Below are 20,295 nucleotides of genomic sequence, written 5' to 3' on the forward strand. Positions count from 1 at the left end.
ACCTGGGCAGAGTCTATGTCGATTTTCGTCACGTCGCCGTGATTGTGGATTGTATAATTTTACCCAACTTTGTGGATCACCACCTTAATCCAAGGTAACTAATAAGCAAACGAAGAATCAACATTGGTTGACATATAACATATACGATAATGAAGTCGATCAATAGCATTCGAAGTTCACAATGTCCCGGAGAGAATTATAACGAAATTGATGCAGCCTCCAAGACTCATACCAGCGAAGTTTATTTCGTGGAGGGATTAGGCATTCCAGAAGTATCCGGCCACTTACGGAAGAGGTCGGCGAGATGATCGATTGGCGCCGTTAGAAGCCCCACAACTGTCTCGTACGGAGGCTTGTCTGGTGTACTAGGGTGAGAACGCGAAGGGACGAACATCTTCGTTCGGCCAAAGCTCTTAGAGCAGCCCTCGCTATCCTCTTGAGACAGGGCTTGCTCCAGTTTAGGTAAATCGTCACTCTCCTCCTCCTTGATATGTTCGGAAAGGTTATCCATCAGCTCCCTGATAGTAGGCACAAACTGCGTATCTGACGGTGTCATGTTTTGGAACGCCTTCAGTTGCGTTTTTACCTATATCCATTACATCACGTTAGAACCATGATAGGTAGCAGAGGAGCTTGACTTACTTTCAGGTGCTGATCACGGTCCTTATTGGCCATTGCTACACCATCGGAGAGCACTCTTTCAAAGAGAGGATAAACAATAAGCTCTTCTCCAATGGAGTGTCGAGCTAGTTCCCAGGCAAACAGATTCTGGAAGCGGGTCTGTTCATCCTCGTCCTTGGAGGTAATTATCTTACCATAATATGATTCGATCTCCCGGTGATCCTTCTTGATAGTGTCGATGATGCGGGGTGTCATGGTGGTAGCTGTTGCAATTCCACGTCTCTGAGTAACGCGTAACACGAGTTGACTGAAATGAGGGCTTCTTGATGAATGAATGGCAGAAGTCATTGTGGCTTTGGGAAAAAAATTTGCCCCAGCAACCACAGCAGGCTAGAATGTGGTCTCCTTATACCAAACGTAATTGTAATAAGAGTTAAATTCAATTCAAGCCCTCATTTGTCTATATGCGTGCTAGATCACTCTTACGTGAAGTAAATACATGTAGTATAGTAATGCAAGAATGATGTTTGCTGCATTGTTATTCAAGCCTAGACAACCCCGAAATGGTAGATTTATCTTACGTCTAATGGATGTAATAAGCGTGCTAGAATGCGAGGGACTCACATGATCTTGGCTAATTATGATATCATATGTGATTCGAGTAGTTTCCTTACTTTGTATCCTAGGGTCACAAGTCGCCGTATCAATTTCTGGGGGAAAGCTATACGATGACTGATTTACCCGTCATATTTGAGTCATCAATGCGCTCGTGGGCTCTCGTTCCCCTAGGTGCAGAATACCAGCTACGAACAAGCGCCTCGTAGCTGGTTCAGATGTAGAGGCAACTTTTTGGTCATCCATATCATAGTATTAATAAGTTCATAGGATAGATTCTTTAATCCTAGCTGACAAGTGAGTAGGTGCACCAATTTCACCTCCAGGGTTGGTCTGGGTACTCACTAAGCATGCCCTGAGCGTTCACGAAGTATCCATAGATCATATGACTGCTTATTACCCTTAGTAATGTATACTTATAGATGAAATAATGAAAGTAGCGACACCCCAATTAGGCAAGCGAAAATCATGTAGGTCGAGTATTAGCCCAGAGTAGGTACAAGTCTGACTATGAACGGGAAGATCCATGTCTAAGCATGGACTATGCTCTACAGTCCCGATGGAGCTAGTAGTGTAAGCAAATGACTATCCCGCTTATTCAAGGCACACAAAACGGGACCCGTGCATGGGAAAACACTCGAACAGACTGCGTGAGCTCGGCGGCTACCGTCGTCAGTCACCGGCTTTTAGGCCTGCCGAGTCTTGGAGTACGAGAGGGAAGGAAAAAGCAAACATAAGTAGAAAAGTTAGTTGACTTCAGTCAGTCGATCTTTGCGAGTAAATGAGATCGGTGAACAGGTGGCTTAGCTTTGTTCGGCAATGATAGGCAAATATCGAATACTTTGTGATCGTGCACTTTACCTCCATATAGACTATAAATGGGTTTCCAAGACAAGAGAGTCGCTATTTAACTATGGACTTTTATATAATCACATGTGGAAGCCAGAGATCCAGAGATATAAACAGGGCTATTCTAGTTTATTATTATTTAATACCAAGCATCTTTGATGCTTACCAAAACCTCAAAACTATCACAGAGTAGATATCAACCGAGCACAATGATCTAAATTAAACTACATCGCACCATGGCCTGCGCACCAACACCATGTACAATAGCGCCTTATCCACGGATGTCTAATGTCCGGTACCGAGCACAGCCAAATTTCTAATTCAGCTCGACGTTAACACAGAGTAATAAGGGACTAGCGCGTGGCACATACCCGGTCAACCGGGACTCAATCAAAGACAGTAGAGCGAAAAACATTCTTACCCCTTTCGTCATACAGCAGGATCAGCACGAGCAATTTCCCTCAATGAGTATCAGTGCAGATCCCGAATTGGATGAGGGATGTGGGATTGGGAATAGAATTGCGCCTGGTGAGCAGAGGCGATGCTCGTCTTCGTGTGCTTTGGTCGCTTTTTGGGGTGCAGGTGGCGCTCGGGGACTGTAGGTACTGTAGGTACATGCGTCCTGGAGAAAATCAACTAATAATTTAAACCTGGATATGGAATAGAACGAAACAAAAGATAGAATATCATGCGAAATAAGATTTATTATTTTATCGAAACGGTCGAGGTGTAGCCAACCCGGGCAATTGCCCATGATACTTCTGCCTCTTGATCCTTTATAGGATTAGGTCGGTTTGGAATCGCATGCATCGGCGCCGGAGATGGCTTCAGAGCGCGTTGTGTCGGATGTTTAGGCCGAACTTCCACAGCGCGGGGCAAACTGTACAACAATTGTAATAGTGATTGGCGCTTTTGGACGCTCTACCCCTGTACTGTAAGATGACTATTATTGCTGAGAATGCGGCATATAACCATTGACCAGCCCGTCTTCCACATGCAACGACAAGGGTGTTTGCTCTAATCCACTGGAATACGTCCTCGAGTGAGGAGTAGACCGATGTACCTCTTACGAACAGGCTAGTATAACTAGTTCGGGTAGCGTCTGGGGTAGGTAGACTACGAAGTATGCTCATTAAAACCCCCGCGGCCATCCTTGTCTAGTTTGGCCCCTTTTTCGCCAGTCGATCGAGTAATCCCCCGCACCACCGTAAGTTGTGGGGATTGTTTGAGCGGAGAAGAATGTCTGAGCATTTGTGATTCTTGTGCTCATAAGAGTTATCATGGAATATCCATGGATCATACCTGATGCAGACAATATAAGTCAGCAAATTACCTATCATACTTGGGATGTCCACGCCACAAGAGAACAATGTGTGCCAATCACAGTATGTATCCGGGACATAATAAAGTGCCAAGATGGCATCCCTATTATGTATGTAGTTTGAAACTTGCTATTTCGTATACCAAATCAGAATGAAGGCTAATTAGGGGGGCCAGACCCCAATATGACGTCGAGTATAGCGCACTGATACTCTGACGCACAGACGACGGATTTTAGTATTTCCTGCCTAAAAAGAGCTTCATGCAGGACGCCTCCCGAAGACTGGGGGTATTCTGTAGTATTATAGTATTGTATAGTGTTACAGTGTAATTCATATATACCTATATATATATATAAGCACATATGTGTGATATATATACAAGATGTTGGATGTTGGAATGTAGTATCCAAGCCGAAAAGAACGGAAGGTCCATCCATGGACACAGTTTTGCCTTTTTCCTACCTCAACTGGTTGGGACGAACTACAAGAGAAAAAAAAAAAAAAAAAAAAACCTCCATGATACAGATTCCGGTATCGAGGTACAGCAGTTCGGGCAGAAGTTTGAAGGTGCCGAGTTGGACTTCATACGATTGGAGGTAAAATGATATATAACCCAGGACCGGAGTAACCTGGTCTCAAGAGCCTACCTAGGTATAGAAGAACTCTCTGTCGGAGCCGAGGGAATCAAGTTCCAAGAAATCGGAAAATATTATAAAATAAAAATAAAATAAAATAAGAATCATCATACGTTGGGCAACCATGGTCGGCCATTTCCTTGGGCATTTTCACGATGGCTTCTAGTCTAGACTTATTATGCCTATGTACTTGCTGCAATCTGTCAATTCCTCATAAGAGGACGGGAGAGTCCTCGACGTAAAGACCCGAAACCCAGTGGCAAATCCAGAACATTAACTACATAGTCTACACAGTCAACATAGTCTACATATTTAATCTATAGAAAATACTACTAAGTATTTAGATCGTTTATAAGAGCATTCGAATATCAAGATGTTAGATTAATCTGCAAACAGCCCGGAATTCCAGAGCTGACAGCCCCACCAGGTATATATTGATATATGGATAAAAACCTTGTCAAATTTGATATCAATACTACGATTAATTTACCAAAGTAAATCAATTAAACCCCTTCAAAATTATAAGTTCCATCTTAAATTTTTTTTTTAAAAAAAATCAGCTTGGCTCAAATTATTCTGATTGATTTTGGTTCTTGGCGTCCCGATCATCGCTCTGCCCTATTACCCACCCAACCTCCCCCTTCGACTCTTCAACTCTCCCCTCTTGTCTCGTTTTCTCCATCTGTTTCTCTTTCTCTTTTTTTTTTTTTAATTAGTACAGCTTCTTGGCTGTCTTGCCTTTCCTTTGGACATTACTTTCGGATCTTTTATTCCTGATTGATTCCGATCTCGCTGTCCCCCCCCACCTCCATCCCCGAGAATTGGCCATCCGAATGAGCCTAACCCCAAATTATTTATAGCATCTGTTGCAACGGCACTCCTTTTTTTTGACGAAATCCCCACGTGTGGATGTGGGATCGCCCAAATCCTCGTGCAGTAGCAGGTCTACCTCGTGTCTTCCCCCCCAAGGCGACAACCCGCTGTCCGGTACACGGTTTCCGTTGCTCAGTTGTCGCCATCCCTATTGATCTCGCAAAAGTAATGCCGACCTGTTCGTGCGTGCCAACAGAGCTTTTTGTTGTCAGCTCACCTTGAATCAATTATTACGAGGGAAACCCCCAAAAATAAAAGTGTCGAATTGGACGATGTTCAACTAGGATGCTCAACTGTACTCTCGGCACAGCTGCCTCGGCCCCCTCCCTCTGAAATAATGTCACAAAAGAAGGAAGAAGGGAATATGACGGAAATTCGGTCCTCGCAAGCTGGTCTGGAGGATCCGGATCAGCTGGCTCGGAATGGTCGTGTCCCAAAAAATCATAGGCGGAATCTCAGCCGGTCCGATGAGTCCTCGCAACTACCATCTGCATCGAACGAACCCGAGTCTCGCCCCCCATCCAAATCATCCGCCGAACAACCTCCCATTATCACCGATGTGTCGGAAGCCACCGCCACCTTCCGTCAGGCCTTCCCCGGCCTTTACGGTGCTCGGTCCCCCTCGAATCGCTCGTCGTCGAGTTCTCTACAAGCCCTCAACGAAGGTATCGTGGTCGATGTCCGATCAGAAAGTGGAAGCATTGGAAGGGGCACTCGACGAGCCTCGAGACACTCAGATCATCAATTACCAGTTTACCCCGATCAATCCTATGCCTCCCTCCAGTCTCAGGTGCATCCCACCTGGCAACCACCCCACCTCACAGAACCAGATCCGCTACCCAGACACTCCTATACCCGTGGTATTCGGACCGCGGGCAACACTCCGCTGTCGAGCCCGGGGCTCTTCTCCATGAGACACTCTCGCATGGGAACGCCATCCGTGTCGGACGATGACGTCTCGACGGGAAGTTCACTTCTCCATCCATCACATCTCCAGCCTCCGAAAGAAACACACACCGCCGAAGTTGATCGCGATATGGTGACGGGAAACAAAACCATCAATCAGTATGAGATCCTCGAAGAGCTGGGCCGCGGTGAACATGGCAAAGTGAAACTAGGCCAGCATGTCGCGACTAAGCAGAAAGTTGCCATCAAGATTGTCCAGCGGTACTCCACTCGCCGTCGGTTAGGCAAGCTGGGCAATCCAGAAGACAAAGTGAAGAAGGAGGTGGCTATTCTGAAGAAGGCGCGACATCCAAATGTGGTCAGCCTGCTCGAAGTTATCGACGATCCGAATCGACAAAAGGTATACATTGTGCTGGAGTATGTTGAAAATGGCGAGATTGTCTGGCGCAAGAAGGGTCTACGAGAAATTGTCCACGTCGACAAGCTACGTCTGGAGCGGGAAAAGAATGGAATCCCAGACACTCCCGCATTTTTGGAAGAGAGCCACCAATTCATTCGAACTGCTCAGCATCTGCGGCGGCAACGGGAAAGGGCTCGCGAGCGGATCGAAGCACAGGCTGCTGATGCCCAGCAAGGGCCAATCCCCGCTTGGAGTTTGGAGCACGGCGCGGAATCTTCAGACGAAGAGGATGACGAGTGTGGTCTTCCCATCAGGAGATCATCGAGCCGTTCTGTTGCAGTAACAGATGACTCAAGCCCATCCTTTACCCAAGACCCGTCTCTAAATGCCGTCGAGGGCAGCATGTACGGCGCCTATTCAGATTACCCGTTCGAACGACGTTCCAGCACAGCTTCCAGTAGCTTTGGCTATGCCCCCTCTGAACCCGAGTGGTCTGCAGAGGGCGACGATATGGCATTCGTTCCTTGTTTGACTATTGCTGAAACCCGCAGCGCATTCCGGGACTCTGTACTTGGCTTAGAATACCTCCACTACCAGGGTATTATCCACCGGGATATCAAGCCGGCCAATCTACTCGTCACCAGCACTCATCGGGTGAAGATCTCTGATTTCGGTGTTTCCTACCTGGGGCGTCCAATGCGGGACGAGGAAGAAGAGCAAGTGGGCGAGACCGATGCGACGGAGTTGGACGATGCTCGTGAATTGTCCAAGACTGTTGGTACTCCGGCTTTCTATGCCCCCGAATTATGTTATACCGGCGATGACTTTGTGGAAACCATTGGGTCGATCCCCAAAATCACTGGTGCGGTCGACGTTTGGTCGCTCGGTGTCACCTTGTACGGAATGATCTTTGGTCGCCTACCATTCGTCTCGGATGATGGGTACAGCATGTTCCAGACCATTGTGAAGAAGGAAGTCTTCATTCCACGGAAGCGCCTTGTGCCCGTTATGGATGAGGCGTCTGACTCGAATCAGTGGAACCTGAGAAATGATGATGAGCTCGTCTATGAGGATATCGATGACGAGCTATACGATCTGCTCAGGCGTCTGTTGACCAAAGACCCGGTCAAGAGAATCACCTTGAAAGAGATTAAACACCACCCTTGGACACTCCATGGCCTTCCAAACCCTCGAGTCTGGATAGAGGAGACCGACCCTGGTTACCAAAGTAAAGGTAAACGAATTGAGGTCTCGAATGAAGAAGTTACAAGCGCTGTCAGCAAAGTTCCATTCATTCAACGGGTTCGGTCTAATGTCGCCAAATGGTTCGGCAGCGGTCGATCGAAGGACAAGGAACTCCGCAAGCGCACATCGAGCACAACGCCGTCTACCGAGACCCTGTCCTCTGCCTCAAGTAACAGCACATTCGGGAAAACCTCCCGCGACAGTCGTCCGTCCAGTTTGCGAGGGGAGGAGGAATTATTCCGGCCGCTCAAATTTGGCAATCAAGGACACCCGCTCGCCCAGAGCGTTACTGCAAGCCCAGTGGATGAAGGCGATTGGGCGTCTTATTTTGATGCCGTGCAACCAGCTGCTGCAAAGCTTGCTGCTGCGACCAAGCTTGCCACTCCACCTCCTACCGTGACACCCCGACCTGGTCCTCCTCGTCGCGCAAAGTCCTCAATGTCTACAGCGGAATCCGCAAAGACAGCCAGGCCATCCAGTTTCGATATCCCATCGACTGTTCGGCCATTTTCCATCATCGAAGCCCTAGGACCGACGAACTTCGGTAGTCTTTTCAGTGGAGCTACTCGACGGGCATCACGAGGCAGTCGTAGTCGGCGCAGTTCTCCGTCTGGGGAGTCAGGATCTCTGCATGGGGATGGAGAACGTCGATCTGCTGAGCCTAGCATCGCTGTTAGCAATGCATCTGCCCATGGTCAGGTGCGCACCCCCGGCCTGTGGCATGAGGAGGAACATCCTTCTGCCGAGCAAGTGGCCCCTAGTTATGCAAACCGGCGCAAGCGATCTTCGCTACTCGAGGATACACCTGCAGAATCTCTCAATCTCACAAGGGATGCACTGCTGCGCCGCAGACGGAGCGACATCGAGGCAAATGAAGGCGGTACCTTAAGAGTTGACTATGCAATGTATTCTACTGAATCGCTCCTCCTGCCGCCTATCAACCCGCCTACCAATCAAGGATGCCCCGCTGACAACACCAACAATGGGTTGGCCACTTCCACCTCGGCCACGATCTCTTCCTCTTCTGCTGATGACTTCACCAGCGGCATGTCTCAGAGTGCCTCCCACCCCAGTATTCCGTCGGTCGTCTCAAACGCATCGTCTCTTTCTGGTGATGGTTACTCAGCCAAGGGCAATGCCTTGGACGAAGTACCCTCCATGCTCCGAACTGGAGAGACACTCAAACCCCCTCGTCCGAGTTCGCCCCGATCGTCCGAAGAGGACGAGTCGAGGTACTACTGCGATGACGAGGACGAGGATGAGTCGGAAGATGAAGGTCTTGTGATTGGAAAACGCAAGCCCCCTCCTAAGGCTGCTACATCGGATACTCCGTCCTAGCTATCGAACTGAAACATGGCCGGTCCCGATCAGTCCAGTCCAGTCCACCGCTTTTAACATTTAATCCCAGTCTACCACACCACCTTCACAACACTCGCACTATTCTACCACCGCTTCCTCCACACCTCGACGCTTCCTAACTATACCTAGTGAAGTCGTTGTATATCACCGAATTTCATTTTGATTTCTTTCCATCCCGGTTTCCGGCAGGCTGATATCTGGAGATTGTTCCTAGAAATTGTTCCATACATTCTACATGGTCTGTACATATACACGAACTCGCATGGGCATCACCAGTGCCCTGCGAAGAATTCCCCAATGCCCTCATGCCGGCCCCGTTTGCATATCTGTTTCTGTTCTGTTGAGTTCAGGTGTCTGCGACTATGAATATGGAGAACAGAGGATCCCGTAGCGCGTTTCAAGGGTTTCTTTTTCTTTTTCTCGCCCCTTTTTGTTCTTCTTTCTTGGTCTTATGCATGGATGAGGGGCCAGATCGCTTTTTATTTATTTATTTATCTTTTAACTGTATGTAATGTTGGCTTTGTCAAAACCGGGAGGTTGGGCTTTGGACCCATATTTTGGATTCCTTGATTAGGGACTGCAGAGTGTCTCTTGGGGGATTGAGCAATTGCGACATGACTGATATATGATGCTGGGAGGCGAGATGTCTAGCGTGTGATGAAGAAATGAAACATTTGGGGTTTGGGGACTGCTTATTTTATCCCTCTCCCCTGAGATCAACTTGTTTCCCATACGGAGTACATTGTAGAACACTCCGTGCCGTGTCTAAAATGGATCCCGTACTTAGCCATATGGATATACTATGTACAACATACCATACCTAAATTAATTCCTCCCGTAGAGTTTTGTCTGGGATTTTATGCCCTTTGTCCCACTTTGGAATCCCAACCTGTACGGAGTAGGTACTTCCACCAATGATGATGATATCCGAGGGTTGCAAATTTATGATAGCATTTCTCTAGGTGCAAATATGCATAAAAATCACCACTTGTTTAGTCTTTCCGTGTCTCACGTCATGTTTCACAGTGGGAGCTAAGCCAAAAAGAAAAAAAGAGCTTCAAGGGTTAGTGTTCAGTCCGGACATGTTTCTCCTTCGAGTCATTGTACAAGACGTAATTGGGGGAATTATCGGGGAAATCTGAAACGATAGCTATACACTAGGAAGATGCTGAGTACAGAGTACATATGGAGGAACGTAGATCAACTACTATGTAAAAGTAACTTAGATTCTACAACCGTTTCCGTTTCATAGAGCCATCGATCCGAATTGACTCCATTCAGCTCTAACAAGTGCCCATCATGCTTCCCTGCCTCCTTCTAGCTGCTGCACAGCTTTTTACCTCAACATCCGCCGCATTAACCTACAATGGCGTGGATATCTCTTCCCTCATCGTCGAGGAAGGGAAAGGCGTCTCTTACAAGAACCTTGCGGGCACAGCGGAGAGTCTGGAAACCATCATCTCGGCTAGTGGCGTCAACTCTGTTCGCCAGCGTGTCTGGGTGAATCCCAGTGATGGAACGTATGACCTAGACTACAACGTTAAGCTCGCAAAGAGAGTACAGGCGAAGGGAATGGGCACATATCTCGATTTGCATTACAGTGATACGTGGGCGGATCCCCAAGCACAGGTAAGAAAAGAATCCCCTCCCCTCCCCAAACGTGGATTGTTCGATCTAATGACTGACCATGCTTCTTTAGAGTGCTCCCTCGGGCTGGGCTACAACGGACATTGACCTTCTGGCCGGACAAGTGTACAACTACACTCTGTGGGTATGCGACACGTTTGCAGACAACAAGCTCGACGTAGAGATCGTCTCCATCGGCAACGAAATCCGCAACGGCCTGATATGGCCTCTGGGAGGAACAAGCAGCTACAGCAACATTGCAAGGATTCTGCACTCCGCTGCTTGGGGTGTGAAAGACTCCAAGCTGACCACCACTCCCAAGATCTTGATTCACCTCGACAACGGCTGGGACTGGGGCTCTCAGTCGTGGTTCTACAACCAAGTTCTGGCATCTGGGTCTGCACTCCTCTCGACGGACTTCGACTACATCGGTGTCTCTTATTACCCCTTCTACAACGAGGATGCCACACTCGCTTCACTGAAACAGAGTCTTACGAACCTGCACTCGACATACAAGAAGGAGACACTGGTTGTCGAGACCAACTGGCCGTTTGCTTGCTCCAAGCCTGAGTTTGCATTCCCGACTGATCTCAAGGATATTCCGTTTTCGGTTGCCGGGCAGCAGACTTTCCTGAAGAGGCTTGCGGAAACTGTGGAGTCTGTTGGTGGATTGGGCATTTACTACTGGGAACCTGCTTGGGTTGATAATGCGGGACTTGGAAGCAGTTGTGAGGATAACTTGTTCTTTGCTTGGTCGAATGATCAGGCTAGGGCTAGTCTGGATACCTTTGGTGGTCTGTGAGAGTTTCGTATCTCGACAATCTCACCCAAGTGATGAAGTATACAGGGTTTAGCCCTGTCACCTGATTTGAGTTATCAAATCACATACCGACCATGCAAGGAGGTCTGTGAAGTTAGGCAGCAAACAATTAATATCAAGGAAAGATCAAATTTAGAAGTATAACATATAGAATAGACAGACAAGGCAGACTGTTGAAATGTGCCTTGCCCAGTGCTTATATCCCTTTTACCCAAATAGGACTAGTTCCCATGGGCCTCAGCTGGGTGGCTGTGCAAAAAGCTAAGGCCAAGTTCTCTTTAGCGTTTTAACCCCCTCCACTTTGGGAGATCGATCAACTGCTTCACGGCCTAACATCTGTATATTCAACAGGCAACGCTTTTTATTTTCAATTGGATCTCTTCGGAATGTGTTCATATGTATATATTAAAAATAGTCTGTGTTCGCCTATCTGTTATCAGGGTGGACACCGATAATGCCAATGTGGGGGAGGAGACCCATTTGGGGTCTCTTGGAGGAACTTGTACGGAGTAAAGAAGGTGGGAATTTTCTCTCTCTATTCCTTTGCGCTTAGGGCACCCACAGGGGGAATATTATGGGAATATCATATATTATAATAATAATCCCGATAACCCCATCTACTCCTCATGGACAACACACGGCTTGATATACACAGACGTGTTTAACCTAGACCGCCTTGCGCACGTGAAAACGCCTAACCTTCAACTTCTCCCTCATTTACCTTCTCATTGCGGACCTCTTGTCAAATCCAAGGTATCATTGCTCTCAGAGATGACGAGGCAGTCCGGCGACCGCTGACAACTAGCTCAGAGCCTCATTCGCGTGCCGGACCCGACCCTAGACCCTTGCGAATGACATCCCACCACATCGTCAGACAACATTCTCCCTACATCACTAGGCGTCCACGACCCTGACAGATTTGCTCGTCTAATCTGCCCCTGTCGCCAAATCTCTGCGCTATATCCGATCCCTACCGCGTCCCTTGTCCCCGATCACAGCTCCAGCTTGGCGCTCGTGAATTAGCCCTCGCCCGCGCGCATTCGCAAATATGTCCTCGCATGGCCAGAACCACGGCACAGCCTACCCCCCGGGGGATATCAAGCATCGGAGCGTGAGCCCTTCGCCACACGGCCAACAATATCACGACCCCAACACCGGTGGATTAGGAGTTGACCCCTCTATGGCCGCTTATTCGACAAACCCCTCCTTTCACAATCCCGACGGCAGCATCGGTGGCGCTGAAGCATATGGATACCCAAGCTATCTTGCTGGGGCGCCCTCGACACAGACATTATCGCCGACGGACCAAAGCTATGCCCCAACCATCAATACCAACATTCCGATATCGCAATCGTTCGAGACAAGCCTGGTCAATCAGCTTGAGCACTCTTCGACGGGACTCAGACAGATGCAGGGTGACGAAAACTTCTCCAATATGCTCAACTCCAACCACCCAGAACTGGACTTTTCTCTCTATCAGAATCACAGCCCCAACAGCACTTCTACCCCCGAGTACGATTCTTCATTGTTGCTAGAGCCGCAAATGCACCAGCGCCAGTCAATCAACCAAGCGATCAACCCCGCTGATCTGGTCAGCCCCATCTCTAATCCTTCAATATCTTCGCATCCATCATCGCAAGATCAACAGCATTCCTCACCTGGTCCCATGTCCCCTCCAGGATCCACACCAGGTGCATACTATACCCCTCGGCATTCACGGCACACTTCCCTTGACCCGGCTACTGCAGCCTATTTGACTGCCCAGTCAGGTCCAGACTGGCAGTCGGTTATGAATAATGTTTCCTTCCAGGGTCATCGACGTGCACCTTCTGAAGTGTCCGAGGTATCGTCAGCCAATCACTCCCCCTACTTGTCTCAGCACGAATTCGATGGCATCGAGAACAATGCATCGCCTTCTTTGGCTCCCCAAAGTGATCCAAGTCTTTACGAAAATGGCCTAGGCATGGAATCATTCACGTTGTCAGAGCAGCATCAGCAGGGGATCAGTCCCCTTCACAGCCCGTATATCTCTCCGCGGTTGATGCCACAGCAGGGGGGTGAGATGGTGCCGAATAATTCGTATCTCTCTCAGTTCCCCTCGGCACCAACAGACATGTATGGAATGCCCCAAGAGGACATGATGAACATGGGCCAATTGAACAATACTCCGGGCGACATTGGTCAAGCTTCACAGATGGCTCCTCCATCGATCAATGTCGAGTTTGCCCCGCCATTGCGGAATCCAAACTTCGATCCATCCAAATCAACGGCAGATTTCGATTCACTGAGCCCTCCCGCTATGCGTAAGTGTTGATTTACAACATCTCTAATTGATACGATACTAACCAGATCTTAGGATCCCGTGTTCGTAGTAAATCTGATCCTTATCATCCTGCTTCCCGTTCACGCTCTCCTGCAATTGCAGCAACAAGTCTGGAGCCCCGCGCACCTGCCACCCCACGATCCTTGTCGCCTGTTGGATCGGTTACCTCTCATTCGCGCAGTAGCCCCAGTTCGCGGGATCCCTCGCCTGCACGATCAAACCGACGCCTCTCCACCTCATCAATCGAGAACCGGAACTATATCCTAGATCTTGCCGATCCACAAAGACCCGGGGCAGCACCCGGGGAGCCAAAACGAATCCAGAAACACCCAGCTACCTTCCAGTGCACCCTATGTCCGAAACGGTTTACCCGCGCATACAATCTGCGATCCCATCTCCGCACCCACACCGACGAACGACCATTCGTGTGTACAGTGTGCGGCAAAGCATTTGCACGGCAACATGACCGCAAACGCCACGAGGGCCTCCATTCCGGCGAAAAGAAATTCGTTTGCCGCGGCGAGCTCTCGCGAAGCGGACAATGGGGCTGCGGCCGCCGCTTCGCCCGTGCGGATGCTCTGGGCCGCCATTTCCGCTCCGAGGCGGGCCGAGTCTGCATCAAGCCTCTTCTGGATGAGGAGTCGCAGGAGCGTGACCGTGTCTTGCTAGAGCACCAGCAGCAGCAACAATCACCAACCGGCCATCTCCAGCCAATCCCCCAGCCGCTCGTCATGCCCAATATGCCCGGCATGGATGGGCAATCGACAGGCAACTTTGTTCTTCCCGCTGCTCTTCTGGCACAATACCCAGCTCTGCAGACATTGCAGTGGGACCAGATTTCAGCTGTGGGTGATGATCCCGGTGAAATTGGTGGGCGGAGTAGCTTTGATGCTAGCTCTGGTGGGGAGTTTGGCTTTGACGAGGATGATTCGGGGATGGGTGGTGGTTATGGTAATAACCAGGGAAATATCTACGGTGTTAATAATAACTCCGGTCAAATGCTGGGAGTCAATCCCGGAGATGCTGGATATTCTGATCAGAAGTGGACTGGATGACACTGGGTATGTTTTGCTTCATCGTCTGATCCCTGTCTCTTTCTTTCTCATCCCTCTTCCTCTCCCTTTTTCCTCCTCTTCTTCTCCCTGTTTCAGGTTTCAAAAAGGATGTTGCATGATGGGTTCCATCTGCATAAAGCCGGTTCTTTTGTTTTTCAATTCTGCCTGTATAGAAAGGCTTGTTGGCGTTCAGATATAGGATGCTCTTGGGGATGTCGGAGGATTCCCGAAGCTAGGCAATCAGGACATATGATTGTCTTGGTGTTTTGTTTTGTTTTTTGTTTTTTTTTGGTCTTTCTAGACATCGGTGTTTATCATGCCGTCGTTTGATTCTCATTCTCAACTTCCCCTTCAAGGTGGTTACTGTTCTACCCATCTTATTACTTATGAAAGTACCAGGCATCATGATGCATTTTTATGATATTCCCATGTTTACTTCATGCCCATCCACTTTTCTTCTTTTCTTCTTTTCTTTCACTTCTATCATGAATTCTGTCTCATCTTGAGGTCACAGCTTCAAACCTATATACCATGACATACAATGAAATGGATTGCATTTAATCAAATGGCTTGGCCCTCTCAGCCTAGTACTTATTTACTACTTACTATACCAACTTCATCTTGCACTACTCACTCTCCAGTGAATCAAGAAACAGTAGAATACAGATCACATTGGATATCATCTAGTCGGCAAAACAAATCTAAAACCACCAAAATTCACCATATACAAGGTGAGGGACCACTATAATGCAATCCAACCAAATCATCAACTCCAGATCGAACCCAACAACCTATTTTTATGGTGTCAAACCAGACTGAAATCCACCTCCACCTTTCCCACCTCTCTCTCTCTCTCTCTTTAAGAGGAAGCCTTCTTGGCCAACAAGTTCAAAGCACTACCAGCAAGGATGAATGCACACTGGTCCTTACTGAAAGTGTGCTGAACAGGAACCTCAAACACCTCTCCAGTCTTCTGCTTGGTAACACGCAGCTTGATATCACCCTGTCCACCAGCCTGCAGGACATCGTAAAGACCAACAGTATCAACCTTATCACAAGCATCGATACGGTCATAGTCCTCACGGTTCGCAAATGTAAGAGGCACAACACCCTGCTTCTTAAGGTTGGTCTCGTGGATACGGGCAAAGCTCTTAGAAACAATAACCCGGCCGCCGAGGTAGCGGGGCTGCAGAGCAGCGTGCTCACGCGCAGAACCCTCGCCGTAGTTATCCTCCGCAACAACGAGCCACGAGATTCCGCGCTCCTTCCATGCCTCTGCCAGCTCCGGGATTCCGTACTTCTTGCCGGCTTCATCGTAGGCAACGTTCGTCTCGCCGGTTGCGGCGTTGACGGCGCCGATCAGAGTGTTGGCGGAGATGTTGGGCAGGTGGCCCTTGTACTTCAGCCATGGGCCTGCGGCGGAGATCGTGTCGGTTGTGCACTGGCCCTTGACCTTGTACAGAACCTGGAGGCCGGAAAGATCGCCCTCGGGGAAGGGAGCGAAGGGCTCGAGGAGGGCGAGACGGTCGGAGGTCGGTGAGACGATGACTTCGCTGCTTGGGTCGGGGACGGCGGCGGTGGGCAGGAAGTTGGGGTTACCTTCCTCGAAACCGGCGCCGGGAAGATCGAAGCCGCTGGGGGGCTGGAACTTGAAGGCCGAGCCATCTGGTGCGGTCAGGGAGTCGGTCATGGGGTTGAAGGTTGTGCTGCCGGAGTAGGCGAGCGCGGTGACGAGTTCCGGTGAGGCGAGGAAGTTCATTGTTTGCCGGTTGCCGTCGTTACGGCCGGGGAAGTTGCGGTTGTAGGAGGTGAAGATGGCGTTGTCTTCGCCCTTGGGGACGCCGTCGGTGCGCTTCCATTGGCCGATGCAGGGACCGCAGGCGTTGGCGAGGACGATGCCACCGGCTTCGGAGAAGGTGTTTAGCGTTTGATCGCGGTCGAGAGTGGCGCGGATCTGTTCACTGCCGGGAGTGATGAAGAAATCCGCCTTGGGCTTGAGGCCTGCTGCGGTGGCCTGTTTGACGAGATCCTCGGCGCGGGTCATGTCTTCGTATGAGGAGTTGGTGCAGCTACCGATGAGGCCGGCACCGAAGGTCTCGGGCCACTTCTTCTCGCGGACGGTGTCGGCGAACTTGGACAGCGGCACGGAGAAATCGGGGGTGAAGGGTCCGTTGATGTGGGGCTCGAGCTCGGACAGGTTGATGGTGACCACCTGGTCATACTCGGCCTTGGTGTCGGCACGCAGCAGGCTCGAGGGGCCGGCGGCGGCAACTTCAGCAGCGGCCTCGGCGACGTGGCCGCGGTGAGTCGACTGCAGGTAGGGAACCATGCTAGGCGAGAAGGGGAAGACCGAGGTGGTAGCACCGACCTCAGCACCCATGTTACAGCAGGTAGCCATACCCGTGCAGCTCAGAGTCTCGACACCAGGGCCGTGATACTCAATAACGTAGCCAGTGCCACCACGGACAGTCAGCTTGCCAGCCAGGGAGAGGATGATATCCTTAGGCGAAGCCCATCCGCTGAGCTTGCCCTCGAGGCGAACACCGAGAATCTTAGGAGCCTTCAGCTCCCAGGGGGCGTCGACGAGAGCATCGACAGCATCGGCACCACCGACACCGATGGCAATAGCACCAAGACCACCTCCGTTAGGAGTGTGACTGTCTGTACCGAGCATCATCAATCCAGGGGCGGCGTAGTTCTCCAGCACGCTCTGGTGGATGATACCGGCACCCGGGGGCCAGAACTCAATACCGTAACGCTTGGCAGCACTCTCCAGGAAGTCGAACACCTCACTGTTACCCTTGATTGAAGCTGGCAGATCGGTATCGGCACCGCGCTCACCGACGATCATGTGGTCGCAGTGAATACTGGCTGGAACAGCGGTGGAGGGAAGACCGCAGGACATGAATTGGAGTAGAGCCATCTGGGCCGAAGCATCCTGCATGGCGACACGGTCGGGCTTCAGCTTCAGGTTGGCCTTGCCTCGAACGTCGCGGCCATTGTTGGTTCCGGTGAGCAATGACTCTTCGGCATTGTCCAGATGCGCGTACAGAATCTTCTCGGCGAGGGTGAGGGCGCGGTCGGAGCCAAGGACCCGGCGGACCTGTTCGAGGTTGCGGACGAGCTTAGGATATGGGGGCATGCGGGAGGAGGAGGCCTCGGTGGCTAGGCCACGGGCGAAGAGTCGTTGTGAGGAGAGCCGTGTGGCCATCTACAAGGCGTTAGTCTGTCCAATTGGGGTGTCTTCAATGTCTACTTACGCCACGAGAGGCAGAAACCCGCTGCCAAACAAGCTGGCTCACCATCTTCACTAATGTCCAAGTTTGGGGAGAAACTGGGGGAGGAGAAGATGTTCCCTTTTTTTCCGTCCGGTTATACGTTATTTGTATGTTCTCTGATTGGTTGGTGGTTACGCCGATTTCGGAATCCAGGCCTCTATTATGTGGGGAAATAGGCTTGGTACATACAACATACTCCGTACACCTTAGTTATATAGTTATGTAGGGCTATACAACATCTTCAATGATGCCTCTAATGAATCCTCTACCGGGCTAAATTATGAGGCATGCTCTTATGATTTTCTCTATGACTTCCGTCACATAATAACAGGAAAATATGCCACTTCGAATCTTTGCAATCGCCACAATACTAGTTTCTTGTCGTTCCGTCTCATTTGACAACTTCCAGACCACCAGAGAACATTTGACAATATATGCACTAATCTCAATTCATAGTGAATAATGTGGCTTGTTGTGCCTTTTCTTCGTCATCTATATCCGCCTGATCTCTACTGAATCTTGGAAAAATGGACCAGCCCATTCTTTATCGGCAACGATATGGAAGTCACTCCAGCTGGCAACAAGAAATGCCTGGGAATCGGCCGCGATGGGGTCTTAGGGATAGCCATCAATCTCCATCAAAAGAGCAAGAATATCCTATGGCGACTTTACCAGAATTCCTGGCGGGTCAAATGTCGTTGAATGTGGGAGGATATCCCGCTAGCTCTGTCGATAATCTAGCCTATGAAGGACGAACAATACAACTACCTAGGTACTGGAGCAGGTGAAAATAAAGATAAAAGAAGGGTTAGTCACGTGGAATGTGGATCATTCGATATTTATTAGCCATCTCATAACGTTAAAACTACGGAGTACATACGTGATGCTTACCAGAAACTAAAATTAGATGCCAACCGGAAGGCTGCCGAGATGGTGGCATTGCTTTTTACCAGACGTCGATCTCTGGATCTGCTACGGAGTAAGATGTTTCAAGCCGGAAAACTATCCTGATCTTAATCAACTATGGAGCACGGAGATACTCTAACAGACTGGAGAATTCTCGGTAAATTACGATATATGTTGTAGGCAGCAACTTATTCCATTATGGAGTATCATGGCGATAGTAATCCTATCAAAGACCACCACAGGAACGATCTACAGGGACCAGAGTATATGACCCACCATCTAAGATTATATGGGAACCTCGATATCTGCCAAGACACCTAGCATACACAAAGTACAAAGGCGGCAGTCTTGGTTGTGGAGACTATGGAGCTTGTATATTGTCGTATGTGCCACGAAAGAGATGTCCCATTACTTACCCTTCACAGCGTATTAATCGAGACGCATAAGAGATAGATCACCATGAAGAAAGTCGTCGTTGACAGCCAAGGGTTGTTTACCTGAGCAAGGAACAGCTACACGAGAAAGAGCCTCGGCTATAACTGGAGGAATTCTTTGCACAAACTTGAGCTACTATCCTAATTTGTAACATTTTGAAATAGGACTAAAACTGACAGGGCCGAGATAAAATTCAATGATATGTTCTTTTCCCATTGGGTAGACAGCAACACATAGGTGCAACATGTACAGTCCCCCTATAACAAAGCTATACAGAGCGGAGTACAGTATACAATAAGGGAAAACTGAAAAAAAAAACTGCTCGGATGGAGACATTTAGTACCAAATTCAAGCACAAAATGAAACACAGCTCTCGCCTAATCTCCTGGCAGGATCAACACTATCAGAAGCTTTTTATTTCCATGGCCCGGAATGAAGGCATTCACAGGACTGCGAGTTACATTCATCGCGAAATTTCCGACTGGGTCTTCTGCTGGGTGATTGCTATTTTGCTGGAGACGCGTCAATAATTTCAAAGCCCGTGATGTGTCACCATCCATGTCACCATCCAACCATCTCTGAGACCTTGTCCGTTGCTATTCATTACTGTTATTGTAGTTGAACTTGAAGATTGGTTGATCTGTCAATTTTAATGTCAACTCCCCAAGCGAGCAATTAAATCAGAATACTAAAGTCAACCAGGTCTGGACGTTTTCTTCCGCTAGACGATTTGTTACGTCCTTCGAGATGTCATCCGAACATATGAGGTAGACCATGAATGGTCTGATATAAGGAGTGTATTTAAAAACATCCATCGATATATCCCAAGTGAGTCAGGCCAAGGGTCGGAAGTGCTCCAGCCGCAACCCAAAACGGTAGTTTTTGAAACCGTGTACCGTTGAAATTGTTAGAAATATTGACTTTTTGGCCGACGACCTTTTCAGGTACAGAGCTGTTACAAAATGATGATGTTCTCAAATACATATTCATGTTTTACTTCCTTCCTCGGCTTCAGCTTTATATCAAG

The 20,295-nt window shown here is 49.2% G+C and overlaps 5 protein-coding genes across 5 annotated transcripts; 3 read left to right on the top strand and 2 right to left on the bottom strand.

Moving 5' to 3' along the window:
• Positions 1 to 241: 241 nt before the first annotated feature.
• On the bottom strand, positions 242 to 876 carry N7487_004167 (uncharacterized protein; the record flags this gene model as incomplete). Its single annotated transcript, XM_056871914.1, has 2 exons — positions 242 to 586; positions 643 to 876. 2 exons carry the CDS (start codon positions 874 to 876, stop codon positions 242 to 244), a joined length of 579 nt encoding a protein of 192 aa, XP_056729634.1.
• Positions 877 to 5,252: 4,376 nt separating this feature from the next.
• On the top strand, positions 5,253 to 8,804 carry N7487_004168 (putative serine/threonine protein kinase; the record flags this gene model as incomplete). The annotated part of the gene is made up of 1 exon (XM_056871915.1): positions 5,253 to 8,804. One exon carries the CDS (start codon positions 5,253 to 5,255, stop codon positions 8,802 to 8,804), a length of 3,552 nt encoding a protein of 1,183 aa, XP_056729635.1.
• A 1,320-nt stretch (positions 8,805 to 10,124) lies between these two features.
• On the top strand, positions 10,125 to 11,253 carry N7487_004169 (uncharacterized protein; the record flags this gene model as incomplete). The annotated part of the gene is made up of 2 exons (XM_056871916.1): positions 10,125 to 10,454; positions 10,525 to 11,253. The coding sequence occupies 2 exons, from the start codon at positions 10,125 to 10,127 to the stop codon at positions 11,251 to 11,253; spliced, it is 1,059 nt and encodes a 352-aa protein (XP_056729636.1).
• A 1,066-nt stretch (positions 11,254 to 12,319) lies between these two features.
• crzA (putative C2H2 transcription factor Crz1) lies at positions 12,320 to 14,649 on the top strand (the record flags this gene model as incomplete). The annotated part of the gene is made up of 2 exons (XM_056871917.1): positions 12,320 to 13,574; positions 13,628 to 14,649. 2 exons carry the CDS (start codon positions 12,320 to 12,322, stop codon positions 14,647 to 14,649), a joined length of 2,277 nt encoding a protein of 758 aa, XP_056729637.1.
• An 859-nt stretch (positions 14,650 to 15,508) lies between these two features.
• Positions 15,509 to 17,954, bottom strand: N7487_004171 (aconitate hydratase ACO2; the record flags this gene model as incomplete). Its single annotated transcript, XM_056871918.1, has 2 exons — positions 15,509 to 17,860; positions 17,910 to 17,954. 2 exons carry the CDS (start codon positions 17,952 to 17,954, stop codon positions 15,509 to 15,511), a joined length of 2,397 nt encoding a protein of 798 aa, XP_056729638.1.
• Between the last annotated feature and the right edge of the window lie 2,341 nt (positions 17,955 to 20,295).

Source organism: Penicillium crustosum (assembly GCF_028827405.1).
Source record: "Penicillium crustosum strain IBT 35664 chromosome Unknown utg000002l_segment0_segment0, whole genome shotgun sequence".
NCBI classification, from domain to species: Eukaryota; Fungi; Ascomycota; class Eurotiomycetes; order Eurotiales; family Aspergillaceae; genus Penicillium; species Penicillium crustosum.